At 42.8% G+C, this 17,274-nt stretch overlaps 1 protein-coding gene across 1 annotated transcript in view; it reads right to left on the bottom strand.

Annotated features, from left to right (window-relative positions):
- Positions 1–16,884, bottom strand: part of GPAT3 (glycerol-3-phosphate acyltransferase 3) — a 67,318-nt gene extending 50,434 nt beyond the window's left edge. Inside the window, exons 1-2 of the mRNA XM_017530247.2 lie at positions 16,153–16,884; positions 7,740–7,806 (exon numbers count right to left, since the gene is read on the bottom strand). Of these exons, the coding sequence (XP_017385736.1) occupies positions 7,740–7,806; positions 16,153–16,293 (208 nt within the window). The 5' untranslated portion in view covers positions 16,294–16,884. The remainder of the gene's footprint in view (positions 1–7,739; positions 7,807–16,152) is intronic.
- Between the last annotated feature and the right edge of the window lie 390 nt (positions 16,885–17,274).

Below are 17,274 nucleotides of genomic sequence, written 5' to 3'. Positions count from 1 at the left end.
GTGTAGCCCAAGGAGAGCAAACTGAGGCAGGGCAGGACACTGCCCCACCCGGGAAGTGCAACTGGACGGAGGATCAGGGACTCTTCCCCTCGGTACTTCAGTTCAGATACTGCGCATCCCCATCACCTTTGCAACCCACAGACAAGGAGATCCCCGACAGGCTGAAAAGGGCCATGAGTTACTAGCACAGATCTGAGTGGCAGCTCTGGCCTGCCACGCTGCAGGTTGTCAGCACAGATCTGGTCGGACGTTTTGGAACAGCGCCAAGCGTACCTGCCGGACAGAACTCCCTGATGCCGAGAAAGAGGGGGAGCTAAAAGCAGAGAGGCAGGTGATATGGCTTGGCAGGTCCCACCCCTACAAAGACCGGCAAACTGAAACCCTCTCACTCAAGAGTTTGGCACCCAGCACAGCAGTTTGAGCTCAATCCAGGATAATTGAGCTCAGTGAGGGAAAGGGCGTCTGCCATAGCTGATCTTACCTGTGTAAACAAAAGCCAGAGGAAGCTTACACAGCAGCTGGATTGACCCCGTGGCAGCCCAGCAGCACCGCTGCAGGCAGGCAAGGGACAGAATGCCTCCTCAAATGACTCCCTGAATCCTGAATAACCAAAAAGATGCCACATTCAGGAGAGCTCTGCCTGACAACTGGTGGGTACCCCTCTGGGACAAAGCTACCAGAAGAAAGATCAGGCAGCAATCCTTGCTGTGCTGCAGCCCCCAAGGTGATCCCCAGGCACGCAAGGTCTGGAGTGGACCTCCAGCAGTCCTACAGCAAAGGGGACTGACTGTTAAAAGGAACACTAAAAAACAAAAAGAAATAGCTTCAACATCAGTAGAAAGGATGTCCACTCAGAGACACCATCCAAAATCACCAACTTCAAAGATCACGAAGATGGTAAGAAACCAGCACAAAAAGGATGAAATCATAAAAGATCAGAATGCCTCTCCTCCTCCAAAAATCACAACTCCTCACCAGCAAGGGAACAAAACAGAATGGAGGTGGAGATGAATTGACAGAAGCAGGCTTCAGACAAACATCTCCAAACTAAAGTAACATGTTCTAACCCAATGCAAAGAAACAAAAAACCTTGAAAAAAGGCTAGAAAAAATGCTAACTAGAATAACCAGCTTAAGGAAGAATATAAATGACTTGATGGAGCTGAAAAACAGCACAAGAACTTTGTGAAGCATACAAAATTTTCAATAGCCAAATCAATCAAGCAGAAGAAAGGATATCAGAGATTGAAGATCAACTCAATGAAATAAAATGAGAAGGCAAGATTAAAGAAAAAAGAGTGAAAAGAAATGAACAAAGCCTCCAAGAAATATGGGATTATATGAAAATACCTAATCTACGGTATATCAGTGTATGTGAATGTGACCAGGAGAATGAATCCAAGCCAGAAAACACTTTTCAGGATATTATCCAGGAGAAATTCCCCAGCCTAGCAAGGCAGGCCAACATTTAAATCCAGAAAATACAGAGAACACCACAAAGATACTCCTCAAGAAAAGCAACCCCAAGGCACATAATCATCAGATTCACCAGGGTTGAAATGAAGGAGAAAATGCTAAGGGCAGCCAGAGAGAAAGATCAGATCACCCACAAAGGGAAGCCCATTAGACTCACAGCAAATCTCTCGGCAGGAACCCTACAAGCCAGAAGAGAGTGGGGCCAATATTCAACAGCCTTAAAGAAACAAACTTTCAACCCAGAATCTCATATCCAGCCAAACTAAGCTTCATAAGTGAAGGAGAAATAAAATCCTTTACAGACAAGCAATTGCTGAGAGACTTCGTCATCACCAAACCTGCCTTACAAGAGCTCCTGAAAGAAGCACTAAACATGGAAAGGAACAACCAGTACCAGACACTGCAAAAATGTACCAAATGGTAAAGACCATCGACACAATGAAGAAAATGCTTCAACTAACGGGCAAAACATCCAGCTAGCATCAAAATGGCAGGATCAAATTCACACATAACAATATTAACCTTAAATGTAAGTGGCCTAAATGCACCAATCAAAAGACACAGGCTGGCAAACTGGATAAAAAGTCAAGATCCATTGGTGTGCTGTATTCAGGAGACCCATCTCATGTGCAAAGACACACATAGACTCAAAATAAAGGGATGGAAGATTTACCAAACAAATGGAGAGCAAAAAAATTCAGGGGTTGCAATCCTAGTCTCTGATAAAACAGACTTTAAACCAACAAAGATCAAAAGAGACAAAGAAGGGCATTACATAATGGTAAAAGGATCAATGCAACAAGAATAGCTAACCATCCTAAATATATATGCACCCAATACAGGAGCACCCAGATACATAAAACAAGTTCTTAACGACCTACAATGAGACTTAGACTCCCACACAATAATAATGGGAGACTTTAACACTCCACTGTCAATATGAGATCAACAAGACAGAAAATTAACACGGATATCCAGGACTTGAATGAAGATCTGGACCAAGCAAATCTAGCAGACATCTACAGAACTCTCCACCCCAAATCCACAGAATATACATTCTTCTCAGCACCACATCGCACATACTCTAAAATTGACCAAATAATTGGAAGTAAATCACTCATCAGCAAATGCAAAAGAATGGAAATCATAACAGTCTCTCAGACCACAGTGCAATCAAATTAGAACTCAGGATTAAGAAACTCAGTCAAAACTGCACAACTACATGGAAACTGAACAACTTGCTCCCGAATGACAACTGGATAAACAATGAAATGAGGCAGAAATAAAGATGTTCTTCGAAACCAGTGAGAACAAAGACACAACGTACCAGAATCTCTGGGACACATTTAAAGCTGTTTCTAGAGGGAAATTTATAGCAATAAATGCCCACATGAGAAGCAAGGAAAGATCTAAAATTGACACCTTGTCATCAAAATTGAAAGAGCTAGAGGAGCAAGATCAACAAAACTCAAAAGCTAGCAGAAGATAAAAAATAACTAAGATCAGAGCAGAACTGAAGGAGACAGAGACATAAAAAAACCCTTCAAAAAAATCAATAAATCCAGGAGCTGAGGTTGCAGTAAGCCAAGATTGTGCCACTGAACTCTAGCCTGGGTGACAGAGATCTCATGGTAAAAATAATAAAATAATAATAATAATATATATTTCATGTACTAATATATAATAATTACATAGGTATACAAACATGCAAAATAAAAAAGAAAGCCTCAATCTATAATCCCTCCAACCACATAACTGGATTGTATTGCTGTCTACAAGTAGCTAGACATGTTCCTGTATTTTATCAATAAGATAACCCCATTAGATGCATTGTACTTCATATTCTTGAGGGCAACACATACTGGTTTGTATTCACAGAGTTTATACCATTAAATCAAGTTAACTAATTTTTTTTTTATATTTTATATTTTTTTTTTTTTGAGGACTGGAAGGCAAATGGCCTTTCAGGGGATGTTGAATGCATTTGGGCAGGCAGTGGGGCGCCAAGCCTGGCTTGAGAGCAGAGCCGAGGTGTGGGGCCTGGCTGAGTGCAGGGGTCTAAGTGATGAGTGTTGGATGGGGACAAGTGGAGGGGCTAAGGAGGGGACTGAGTGATGTGGAGAACAGTGATAGGGGAGTCTGTGGGACCACGGGTAACAATATGTGGGTTATGCAATTGGAAGTTTGTAGGGTGATGGGGATCTGTGCGGTGTTTGATGATGTCTGTAGGGTGAGTGATGGGGCTTCTATGGGATGGGTGAAGGGAGTCTGGGGCGAGTGAGGGGTGGTCTGTAGGGCGAGGGATGCTGGTCCGTGGGATGAATGGATCTGGGGATCCGAGCAAGGGATGAGAGTCTATGGGGACAACAATGGGAGTGTGTGGGGTCAGTGTTGACATTCTGTGGGCTCCATGATGGGTGGCTCTTTCAGATCAATAATATGTCCATGGATAAACAAAAATCTCTGCTCTTGTGGTGCCGACATTTCGATAGAGTGGCTTGATTTTTATTTCCCTCATGACCAGTAAGTTTGAGCACCTTTTCTTATATGGATTCATTACTTGGAGCGCCTCTTTTGTGAGGGGCCTGTTGAAGGCTTTTGTTCATTTTTCTGTTGGGCTGCCTTTTTCTTTTTTAAAAAAAACTAATTTAAACTATCAAAAATAGCTTGCCCAAGACAAAATAAGTATATAAAAATACTCCTCAAATTCCTTTTTTTATGGGTCTCAATATTTTGCCCTGGGTAGGCTCAAACTCGAGATTCTTCCACTTCAGCCTCCCAAGTATCTGGGACTACAGGCATGCATGAACCCACCTGACTTGATATTCCTCAAACTTCTGTCACAAAATAAGATCCCATATTTTCTGTGAATGTATAAGATGTTATTAATGTTCATGTAACCAATATACACAGGATTTCAACTGGCTACTCAATTGCTTCACAGAAAAAAATTCCCAAAGTAAAATTAGAGGGCCATGTTAGGCAACCTGAATTCTCTCTGAATAGGCATAGCAATAGAACTGTCTGTCACCTTAGCACCTTGTCCTTTTTGAGCATTTAGGTGGACAAAGGGGCAGAGACTTGGGGACATGAGATACAAGGCTGAGAGAAATTTAGCACAGGGGCTAAATCAACAGCCAGCCATGCGATCACAGTCTTCCTGTGTGGTGCTGTTGGAGCAGGGCACAGTGCAGGACTTGCGATGGCTGCGTGCACTTTGTGGCCAACAATGCCGAGTCATGCCAGCATCAACCTCTAAGGGAATAATGCCAAAAGGACAAGCCTCCGCCTCTACATATTTGTGGTGTTTATGACTCACTCCCAGGTAAATGCAGGCCTTTATTCAGGCTTGCTGACTTTTCTTGGTAATCATTTAAAATGTCCCAGTGTCATAAGGCAATTAGAGTAGAATTCTTCTTGAGTCACTAAAATTACATAATTACTAATATCAATCACAATTACTATCAAAACTATGAACCGATTTAAATCTAACAGCATCATAATCCCTGGAAATCAGATGCCCAAAAGTAAGGCTGGTGCCTCTTAAACGTCAAACGATCTTCTTTCCCAAAGAATTTGTAAAGAAAAAAAGAAAAAGTCAAACAATCCCATGGTATTTACAAGAGGCTAAAATAAAAATTGCTAATATCTCAGTCAGACCAAGTCCCAGGGTCTGAGGGCGCGCGTTTGTCCTATGGCTAGAGCGACAAAAGCACAGCTGATTAAAAAAAAGCAAACAAGCCATTATTCTTGTATTTTCTTGTCCTAACCTTCTATGCTGTGGCTCTAACACTACTGCTGTCAGAGGACAAAACTAGAGTAGAAGGGTAACTCTATATTCTCCACTGAAATTCAGTGATCAGAATAACAGAGTTTCTTGAAGTGGGGGAAAAGATTTACCTTTATCATTGTGTTAACAATGAGGAAAAGTCCTTAAGCTTAGAAGAGTAAGGTATGGCCAGGCACTATGGCTCATGGCTGTAATCCCAGCACTTTAGGAGGCTGAGGCAGGAGGACTGCTTGAGGCCAGGAATTTGGCACAATATAGCCAGACCCCATCTCAAAACAAAACAAATAAAAGAAGAAAAAGAGGAAGGTGAAGGTGCAATAATGGAGCTTCTTAACGAGATTTATGCATAATCATATCTGAAGCTCAATAAATTAAACAGCTTTTAAATAAAAGACACAGCAGACTATCGCTAAAGACAGAAGAGAATTACTTAACCACTAAGATAATAATTTGCCTAGGCTCAGCTTTCAGCTGGCTTATTCAATAAAAGCATAGAAGAAATACAGTGCAAGAGGAATTCAACTGGGAAGGGAGACTTGAAATGCATTTCAAAAAAAAATGTGTTTCACTAATTGAAAGAGCAGAAGGAAGTTTTTCAGTGCAGAAAATAAGTGTAACTCTCCCTCTCAGCTCCTCAAAATCTGTTTTCAGGACTGTATCATTCAGAGATATCTCAAAATTGTACCCACACCCCTAGGGTCCTTGGCCTGCCTGTGACCCTTGCCTAAACTTTGGCTGGAACAGAGATGTTGTGCTCTCAAGGCCAAAAACTGTACTAGCCAAGAACACAAGTACTAAATGTTTCATCATCACCCTCTATTAGTCTGTCTAGGATTGTGACGCTGCTTCTCCCATGACTCCATGTACTAGTATGTAGCAACAGGGCACACACCCCTTACTTAATACCCAGGGTAATTAAGTACCCCTGGATACCTAAGCACAAAGTCAGGAGAGGAGCGGAGTTGCATACCATGCACAGCTGTGAGATTAGCAGAGATGAAAGTAGTACATATCAGAGCTGAAATTAGATCTCACACTGTCCTTTGCTTATGCACCTATTTCAGTATTTATGACAGTGGTCTGTCCGATGCCTATCTCCCTGCAGGGACCATGATTTAATCAACTTTGGATCCTTTGTCAGCCCTACATGTTGCAGATGTTCAATAACTATGAGAGTCAATTTCTAATTTCACAGGCTAAAAGGAATGGTAGACACTCTGCATTAAATATGACAAATTTTACAGGTATCAGCCTTATTCTAAAATATTATGATTTATATTTTCTCCTCCTGTTCACTTCCATTCTTTCCTGGAGACATCTGAGAAAAGACAAACATCAAAAACACAAAAAGCAGACATTTGACAAAAATTATAATAAAAATAGTAATCAAACAGGTGTAAATATTCAAAAAGTTCTCATTTCCATATAGGCTAAAAAAAAAAAAGAAAAAAACAACTAAACCCATGCTACTGGATACTCTCACCTAGTGATTTTTTTTTAATCCCATCACCTACCAAATTGAAACACTTTGTGGCCGGGCATGGTGACTTATGCCTGTAATCCCAGCACTTTGGGAGGCTGAGGAGGGCAAATCACAAGGTCAGGAGTTCCAGACCAGCCTGGCCAACATGGCGAAACCCCCTCTCTATTAAAAATACAAAAATTAGCCAGGCATGGTGGCACACACCTGTCATCCCAACTATTCAGGAGGCTGAGGAAGAATCGCTTGAACCCAGGAGGTGGAGACTGCAGTAAGCCGAGACTCCATCTCAAAAAACGAAAATAAAGAAATCATAATCCAATTATACAAAAATGTTCAAATGTTTTCAGTCTAATATTTTATTTCCAAAACTCATTATACAATACAATTTCTACAATTCCTTTTAGAAAAGCTTCCAGAAGATAAATTCCTTCTAATGAAGTGTTTGATAGTTTGACTTTTTTTTTTAATAGGGTCTCACTGTGTTGCCCAGGCCAGAAGGCAGTGGCATGATCATGGCTCACTGCAGTCTCAACTTCCAGGGTTCAAGGGATCCTCCCACCTCAGCCCCACCCCAAGTAGCTGGGACTATAGGTGTACACCACCATGTCCAGGTAATTTTTGTATTTTCTGTAGAGACGGGATTTCGCGATGCTGACCAAGCTGGTCTTGAACTCCTGAGCCCAAGCAATCTTCCTGCCTCAGCCACCCAAAGTGCTGGGATTACAGGCATGAGCCACTGCACCTGGTCAAGCATGTTTCTTTATTGCAGGACTTTTCGGAGCCTTTATTAGTATGCAATAGTACTCTCCAAAAGGAAAGTATAGTCGGTGATGATTCGTAAACTTATTTTGCAAGAAAATTATTTTTCATTTTATGTATTACCAATTAGCCTTCAGCAGAAAAGAGTATTTTGAGGAACATACATTGAAAGTCACATGTAAACCTACCCAATTTGAATATGGTAACAATCATTATGAAAAGGAAGACTCACCAACAGAAGCAGAGTTTTTAAGAGTTGACTCCTTTGGGGTTCCTTTTTCAATTCGTATCGTGGCCCACTGTTGAAAAACAAGAAATATTAATTTAAACTGTCCCACAAACACAACATAAAGTACTTCAACCATGATTATACAGAAGTGAAATTACACATTAAGCTCTGGCAGCATCTGAACTAAAGAGATATCCCAGTGAATCTCTGATGTAGCAGTGTTCCAAGTCCCAAGTATACTTTTCTATCAGTTACTGATAATGCCCTAATAAAATGTGGAAAGGACAATATTTACCCTTTCTCAACTACCTCACAAACATCAGTCTCTTAATAAATTACTCTTTTAAAAGGCTGTGAAGCATGGGGGGCATGAGTACAGGTCATGGCATCAAGAACATCTGGGTTTGAAATTACTTCTGTATAGGCCTTCATTTCCTCATTGTAAAATCAGGATAATAGATCCTATCCCATAGAGTTGCTGTCACATTAAACGAGATGACCATGTAAGGGCCTAACTGTAGGACGCAAAGTGTCATGATTATTTTCACAACAAATTAGACATTCAGGGCTAAGGCACACTCAAAGATGCATCAGAAATAAGCTTACAGAAAGAGGCAGCACAGACTTGGAAAGCTGGAAAGGACTGGATGAAATCATTAACTAGAACACAATTGGCTCACGCCTGTAATCCCAGAACTTTGGGAGGCCAAGGCAGGTGGATCACTTGAGGTCAGGAGTTCAAGACTAGCCTGGCCAACATGGCGAAATCCCATCACTACTAAAAACTACACAAATTAGCCAGGCATGGTAATCCATGCCTACAATCCTAGCTACTCTGGAGGCTGAAGCAGAATTGCTTGAACCTGGGAGGCAGAGGTTGCAGCGAGTGGAGATAGGGCCCCTGCACTCCAGCCTGGGCGACAGAGTGAGACTCTATCTCAAAAAGAAGGAAAAAGAAATCATTAACTACAGAAAATCATCTGTCCACATGGTTACTTATGAAGATGCACAGGGAAAATGTTATGATTATGAAGATCTACAGATTTGAGGGAATTTAAGAACCAGAAAACAACTCTCGCTTTGTTTTGAATGTACCTAGGAGTATAAAGAAATGTACCCAACTGTGATTTTTTTTTCCTCCATACATGTTTTACACATTTCCCAAATTATTTCTTATTAACATCATAGTTCAAAAACTACTAGTGAACTTTTCAAGTCATCATTCTAGAGATTCCCAAGGGATCTTATTCTAGTTAGAAAATAAGCAATTAATATGATATCTAGAGGATTACAATTTCAAAAGTTATCCATGTCTAAATCGACTAATTTAGGATGAGGGAAAAAGAGCAAAATATGAGGTTAAAAGTGTTGTAATAATTATAATTGAACATAAGCACCCTTGAAGAGGCAGAGGCCATTTTTTTTTTTTTTTTTTTTTTTTTTTTTTTGTTTTTTTTTTTTTTTTTTTTTTTTTTTTTTTTTTTTTTTTTTTTTTTTTTTTTTTTTGGAGACAGGGTCTTGCTGCAGCCTTGGCCTCCTGGCCTCAAGCAATCCTCCTGCCTCAGCCTCCTGAGTAGCTGGGATCATAGGCCCACGTCACCACTCCCAGCTAAGTTTAGTACTTTTTGTACAAACCGGGTTTCACCTTGTCAACAAGACTGTACTCAAACTCCTGAGCTCAAGCAATCTACTGGCCTCAGCCTCCCAAAGTGCTGGGATTACAGGTATGAGCCACCATGTTCAGCCAGAGACAAATTTATTTATTTTTATTCTTTATTATTTATGTATTTATGTATTTATTTATTTATTTATTGAGAGTTAGTTTTGCTCTTGTTGCCCAGGCTGGAGTGCAATGGTGTGATCTCGGCTCACTGCAACCTCTGCCTCCTGGGTTCAAGCAATTCTCCTGCCTCAGCCTGCCAAGTAGCTGGGACTACAGGCACCCACCACCATGCCTGGCTATTTTTTTGTATTTTTAATAGAGTTGGGGTTTCACTATGTTGGCCAGGGTAGTCTCGAACTCCTGACCTCAGGTAATTCACCCTCCTCAGCCTCCCAAAGTGCTAGGATTACAGGTATGACCCACGACACCCAGCCCAGAGACAGATTTGTTAATATGCCAAGTCAAAAATCTTAGTTATTACAAGACTCAAAAGAGTTTGTTGACTGGAGAGGTTAAAAAAATTTTCAAACAAATAAGAACATAACTGATAGAGAATAAATAAACTAACACGTACATGAAGGTCAGGGAATAACGCGTGACATCTGACTACGTCAGAACCCCTGCAAAACAACCCACAGAGCCAAACAAGAACATGCCATTTGCACTTAGAGAGCAGCCTATAAATAGAGGCCAATCTTTCCAGCTTCCAGTGACAAGTGACTAAATAATAACACTCATTCTAAATCTGATTGCATCCTGTTATCTTTTGCAGATTTAATGCAGGAGTTCTCAAAGTCTGGACTAATTACCACTCAGCTTTTCTCAACTGAGGTTTGAGAAACTATGTTTGTTTCCATAGTTTTTTATTTAAAGCTTTAGCACCTATTATCATTTGTAAGTAATCCACTCAAGATATGATTAAAATAAAATTTTGTGAACAATCAATCATGGTTAATCTCAGATTCACCTGTTTTCCTTGTGGGCAGGTGAGTTTATATTTTATACAAATGGTAGTTACCTTAGACTAGAACTATTATTCCATGCTCGTGTGATGAAAATGCTGGTATTCTGTGCCTGTTGTGGGCTGAACTATGTCCCTCCAAAATTCATATATTGAAGCTCTAACCCTAGTACCTCAGAATGTGACTATATTTGCAGACAGAGTCTTTAAAGGGTGACTAAGTTAAAATAAAGCCCTTAGGGTGGGCCCTAATCCTGTCTGACTGATGTCCTTGTAAGACGAGAAAACTTGGACACACAAATAGACACACAGGATGTGAGCGCAGAAAGGGCCGTGTGAGGACACTACACCTTCTTGCTAGAAGGTAGCCACATGCAAGCCTAGGAGAGAAGTCTCAGAATGACACTAAACCTCCTGACACCTAGATCTTGAACCTGTACCTTCCAGAACTGAGAAAATAAATTTCTGTAGTTTAGGCCACCAGTCTGTGGTACTTTGTTATGGCAACTCTAGCAAACTAATACAGTGACATTCCTCAAATAGCATCATGTGCTCAAAAGCACTCCATGTTTTGGCACCAGACAAGTTTCAGAATGCATTTCTCCTGAAACGATAGCTCTAAAGACCTAACCTACATAGCACAATCACTGTGTTAAGATAAGCAAATTTTAGGCCAGGCATAGTGGCTCATGCCTGTAATCACAATACTTTGTGAGGCCAAGGCAGGAAGATCGCTTGAGCCCAGGAGTTCGAGACCAACCTGGGCATCAGCGTGAAACCTTGTCTCTACAAAATAAATGTTTAAAATTAGCTGGGCCTGGTGGTACACATCTGTGGTCCCAGCGACTCAGGAGGCTAAAGCGGGAGGATTGCTTGAGCCCAGGAGGTCAAGGCTCCAGTGACCTGTGATCATGCCACTGCACTCCAAGATGGGTGACAGGGAGACCCTGCCTCAAAAAAAAAAAAAAAAAAAAAAAGATACACAAGTGTTAAGGTTGAAGAAGCAGACATTTAATGCCTAAGGGAATTTGCACTAGAAAACCCTTTTCTTCCATAGGTTAACTCTTCGGTGAACGTAAAAACATGCCTGTGCCTTGCAACTAGATAGATATACATTTGAATTGCAGTTCTGCCAGTTCCTGACTTTAGTAATCATCTCAGACAAGAGACTTTAACGTCTTGGGGCATCCATTTCACCATCTCTAAAACAGGGACAAGGCCAGGTGTGGTGGCTCATGCCAGTAATCTCAGCATTTTGGGAGGTCGAGGCAGGCAGATCACTTGAGGACAAGAGTTGGAGACCAGCCTGGCCAACACAGTGAAACCCTGTCTGTAAGAAAATACAAAATTTAGCCAGGCATGGTGGCTTGTGCCTGTAATCCCAGCTACTCAGGAGGCTGAGGCAGGAGTATTGCTTGAATCTGGGAGGGGGAGGTTGCAGTGAGCTGATTGTGCCACTGCATTCAGGCTGGGTGACAGAGCAAGGCTCTGTCTCACAAAAAAAGAAATAAAATAAAAGTAAAAATAAAACAAGGACAATATCAAGGGTGGCTGAAGGAGGCAATGTAGCTGCTGCCTCCAACACAACAGGCCACAAAGTCACCTCCTCCTCCCTATGGTCTACATTTTAGGCCCCTGAAATGGTCAGTTTTTTCCAGACTGTCAATGCCTTTCCCTATAAATTGCTATTTTTCTTTCACCATGACAGCTTCTCTAGTCAATCAGACCAACCCAAATACAAAGACAGAATATCTCTTCTTGAGGTTCTGAATCTCTTACATGGGTATCTCGGAACACATCTGCCTCAAGACATCACAAAAGAGACAGCTCTGTCAGCAAAAGGGTCCTAAAGTACAAAAGTGGCTTCTAACAACCCTCACTCTCTGCCCTACGAGGAAAGTTGAAAGACACTTATCAATCAAGTTCTCTTTCCACCTAATTTCCAAATCCTCTTAGAGGGAAAAAGGTAGCTGTCCAAAATTCACCAAAAAGAAATGGCTTTAAGTCTAACTTTTTTTTTTTTTTGAGACTGAGTCTTTCTCTGTCGCCCAGGTTGGAGTGCAGTGGTGTGATCTCGGCTCACTGTAGCTTCTGCCTCCTGGGTTCAAGCGATTCTCCTGCCTCAGCCTCCTGAGTAGCTGCGATTACAGGTGCGCACCACCACACTCAGCTAATTTTTGTATTTTTAGTAGAGATGGGGTTTCACCATGTTGGCCAGGCTGATCTCAAATTCCTGATCTCAGGTGATCTGCCTGCCTCAGCTTCCCAAAGGGCTGGGATTACAGGCGTGATCCAGCCAAGTTTTACTTTTCATAATTTGTATTCCTAAAACAATTTTATTAAATATAAATTATAATATTAACATACATACCCAACAAATTATTATATATCCCTTGAAAATCACTGGCTTGAAGAATCACTAAACTTATTCTAAGCTAAGTATTCAAGGCTCACCCTCAAGTATCTTGCCGTATCAGTAACTTATGCATACATCTAGAGATACTCAGCAATGCAGGAGAAAGTATGAAGTAAACACTCAATAAATGATTATTACTTGAACCAGTGAGTTAAGAAGGGGTCAGAGAAGAGCATAAAGCTCAGTAAGTTAACAAATAACAATTACCAAAATCACCAATTTAGAAGGTACCCTACACTCATTCCAACTTCTAGAATTTGAGTTTGTGGTTATGAGAAAGTCACCCATTGATAGTAAAACTTGACAAAGTAAACATATCATGGACAAAACTAAATGATCTTTTAAAATGATTCATAAATTATAACCAAAGAGAAATATGCAATTATGATCAGAGCCCAAAAGATATTCTTGGGAATGAAATGTAAAGAAAGAAACAACTAAATCAATTAAGAATTTACCAAGAAGTAATACAAGGGCTGGGCCTTGAATGGAATCTACAGAAAGGCAGGGTATTGTCCAGCACTGAAGATGTTCTAATAGTAAACATCAGCATAATACTTTAAGGAATTAGTTCTATAGCTGAGAAAAACCAATCCACCATATTAACCCCAGCCTAAAAAAATGTCTTTGAAACATCTAACATTGTTCTAATTGAAGGATGGAAGATCTTGGGTTACTGCTTCCTTCTCCTGTACCTAAAGCAGAAATCACTATGAGATCACAGTTCTCTTTCCTGATGAGCTCAGATGCTCCCAAACATAGAAGTTCCGGGCAGCTACAACCAACAAATCAGAGCTGGCTCACACAGTGAATCTATATTCAAATTCCACATACAGCAAGCATCTCTCTGACCTAATAACTTAGTCTCAGCAGACAGGGTGGTTCCTTATGTGCCACCTACCTGGTTTCCAAGCTATCTCGTTTCTCCCACCAGAATTAGAAAACTGGCATTCTTGACAGTTTGACTGACAAGAAGTTCAGTTCTGGAGTTGCCCAGAAGGACAAAAATTAAAACCTGTGGCCCTGTCAAACTGAAAGTCAGATCCTGGACTGGAGATCATCCTATCAGTTACAATAATATGCCAGCTGAGAGTAACTAGCTGGCCTCCCTCCTTAGCTGTTCCTTGAGTTACTAAAGCAAAACAGACAGGAGTGAGCCCCTGGAAGCCAGTGGGTGTGATTTACCTTTATACCAATCTCACACGGGGTATAAATTCCAAAAGACATTGCTGTATGGGAGAACATTTCAATCATTTCAGAGTACAGAGAAAGAGGGAACACCAGTTAAAGAGGATCATCTTCTATGGGAGAGGATTCTGAAGAAGGTCTAATAGTAGGAGGCAGCTAAGAAATTCATAGCATAATGTGACCAAGCTCAGAATGTAAAGTCAGAAGAGTTTAAAACTGAGAAATAGCTGGGTGCAGTGGCTCATGCCTATGATCCCAGCACTTTGGGAGGCTGAGGCAGGCAGATCACCTGAGGTCAGGAGTTCAAGACCAGCCTGGCCAACATGGTGAAACTCCATCTCTACTACAAATACAAAACTTAGCCGAGTGTGGTGGTATGCGCCCGTAGTATCAGCTATTTGGGAGGCTGAGACAGGAGGTGGAGGTTTCAGTGAGCCAAGATGGTGCCACTGCTCTCCAGCCTGGGTGGCAGAGCAAGACCCTAAAAAAAAAAAAAAAAAAAAACAGAAATAGCCCCCAAGTAGAAACAATATAATTTTAAAAACATGAGGGCTGAAGATGAAGAATCACATATAACTTCAAAAATCACGCAAAGGAACAGCCACAAACAAGGGTCTAGGGCAATAGAGGAGGTTAGCAGGTCCAAGACAGTGTCCAGTGAGTTAGAGATGTATACCTGGGAGCCACCCAATTAGCTGAGGAAGAAGAGCAGATAAAGCCACATCCTGAGGGCAGAGAGAAAATAAGGTCACAAAAATGGGAACCAAACTTATTAGAAGGCACCGTGAATGCTAGAATCTCATTAATCATATTATTCTTCGAATAGCAGCAAACATTCATATAGCAGGTGCAGGCAGCCTTCTAAGGTGCTTGACACATTTTAACTCATTTGGACAACCCTATGGAAATAGGAGTTATTGTTACTCCTATTTCATAGATGAAGAAAATGAGGTACAAGAGTAGATGACCTCCGTTAGGTCACATTTTAAGAAACAGAACTGCAATTTTGGTGCCAAATCTAAGCAAGCCTGTATGCAGGGTCTCTATTCCTAACCACCAGGCTACAGGGCCTCCTTCTCAGTTAAGACTCCTGTTTCAGGCCAGGTATGGGGCTCATGCCTGTAATACCAGCACTTTGGGAGGGGAAGGCAAGAAGATTGCTTGAGGGCAGGAGTTCAAGACCAGCCTGGCCAAGATAGCAAAACACTGTCTCTTATGTAAAAATAATAATAATAATAATACATATATATTATTAAAATTTTTTTTATCAGGAGGCTGAGGCAGGAGACTTGCTTGAACCCAGGAGGTGGAGGTTGCGGTGAGCCGAGATTGCGCCATTGCACTCCAGCCTGGGTAACAAGAGCGAAACTCCATCTCAAAAAAAATTTTTTTAAATACTCCTGTTTGTAACACTTAATTCAAACAAACCACTGAACTCTGGCTCTCAGTTTCTCTGTCTGTAAAAGGGGGATAGCTTTTGCCCCCCCTGCCCTATCCAGCCTTTTGACACTTAATAAAACCCTAAGAGTAAGCTCCAATTGTTCTCTGCCAGGCCCACTTCCATCTAACATTTTTCTTTGCAGAATTTGGAAACAGGAGTGTAGGGAGATCTGAGGTCAAAGAATATATACCTTTTCAATGGCATTTCATTTCAAGTACTGTTGGTTAGATAAAATTTCCATGACTCCACTAAAAGTAAAATCAGATTTCTTTCTGCCATCCAGCAATTGGTCTCTTATCTTGGGCATAAAGAAGAACATGATGCCTTTCTGAACAGGATGCCGGAGTACACAAAAGGACCTCTGAAACCTGGGGCTGTAAAAACTAGAGGGTGACGCTGCAACAGCACCGCATAATGGATACAAGCAAATCCTGATACAAAAAGTTGGTTGCATTGTTATTCTAATCAGTAAAATAATAATGATGTTCCAGGAGTGGAGTGATTTTTTGCCTTCAACCAGAGGAACAACAGGGTGGTCCAGGGGTTTCAGCCTAGATCCCTCTAGCTCCGCTAAAGAAGCCGAGATGCTGCTTTTCGCACTACTGCGGACAAGGAACCGAAATTCACGCACGCATGCACAGGCGCACACACACACCCCTGACCCGCGACCACCGACCTTGAGAACTGGACCCCTGCGTTCTCAGCCCGCAGTGGTGTTGGGCTGGCCGCATCCCTCCCGGCACTCACCTCTAAAGTTTTCACCAGGATCTTCATATAGATCTCGGAGATGCCCAGAGACACTCCGAAGACCGAAGGCAGAAGGATGAAGCCGAGAACCAGCGTCAGCCAAGTGGAAAGAATCTTCCCGGCCAGCTCTGCTCCCTCCATGGCTCGGCGCACCCACTCAGCAGAGGTCCGCAGTGGAGGGCCAAGCGCCACAGCAGTCCCTGTCCTCAGGCAGTCCCGCGGGAGCACCGGGAGCACAGCGCCGAGCTCGGCACTCACCTCGCAGAGGGGAAGAGAGGAAGGAAAAAAACTTTCAGGATTACGGTAATATCCTTCCTTCCTCCCGGGGCTCCTCCTCGCCCCTGCCGGTTAACTCTTTCTCCGCTGGCGGCCCCGGTCTGGGGTGAAGCCGCCGCAGACCTGGGTAGCGCGAGCGAGAGGCGGGAGCTGAGGTGGAGCGGAGGGACACCACCGCTCGGGTAGAACACGCGGGCGCAGCCAGGGACGCGCCCCAGCCGGTGCCTGATTTCCTCTGGGTGGCGATTGCGACAACTCAGCAGATGACTCACGGAGGCCCTTCCCAAGCCAGGATCCCTGCGGTAGCACCGCACTTTGGCACACCGGTGGCCAGCTCAGCTGGCACCGGGCCGCGGGCCGTGCTGGAGGTTGGCTGCGCTCGGGCGCCCAGCGCCCTATTTCTGCGCGCTGCCCTCGCCCCGCCTCCTCCGTCACCCAACGGGGAAGCTCCGTGGCAGTACTTGGACCCCGAGCGCCGCAGCCTCCTGGGCGGCCTCCCTACTTCCCGGCGCCCCGCCTCCCCCAGCACTCAGCAAAGGTCCTTTCAGGAGGAGAGTTTTCATCTGCAAAATGTTAATATTTTCTTCAGTCGCAGAATGAACTGCTGACGTATCTGGGACGCTTGAGAAGGTCTTGTTTGTGTGGGTGTAAAACGACCTCTTGGGAGGGTCGTCCAAGGACTGGAAAATGCAGCGCGCACCCAGCAGCCGTGGGCGCCACTTCAGGCTCCCACACCTCCTTCCCGGACGGCCTACAGCTGTGGGGCTCAATCTTGCTTATCCCGAGAGTAGGAAGCTCTCTCCACGGTTCGCCTAACCCATTCAGCCGCCATCTCCCTGGCACAGA

This window comes from Cebus imitator, unplaced genomic scaffold (assembly GCF_001604975.1).
Source record: "Cebus imitator isolate Cc_AM_T3 unplaced genomic scaffold, Cebus_imitator-1.0 Scaffold64, whole genome shotgun sequence".
Lineage (NCBI taxonomy): Eukaryota > Metazoa > Chordata > Mammalia > Primates > Cebidae > Cebus > Cebus imitator.
This window is presented reverse-complemented; position numbering and strand designations above follow the sequence as displayed.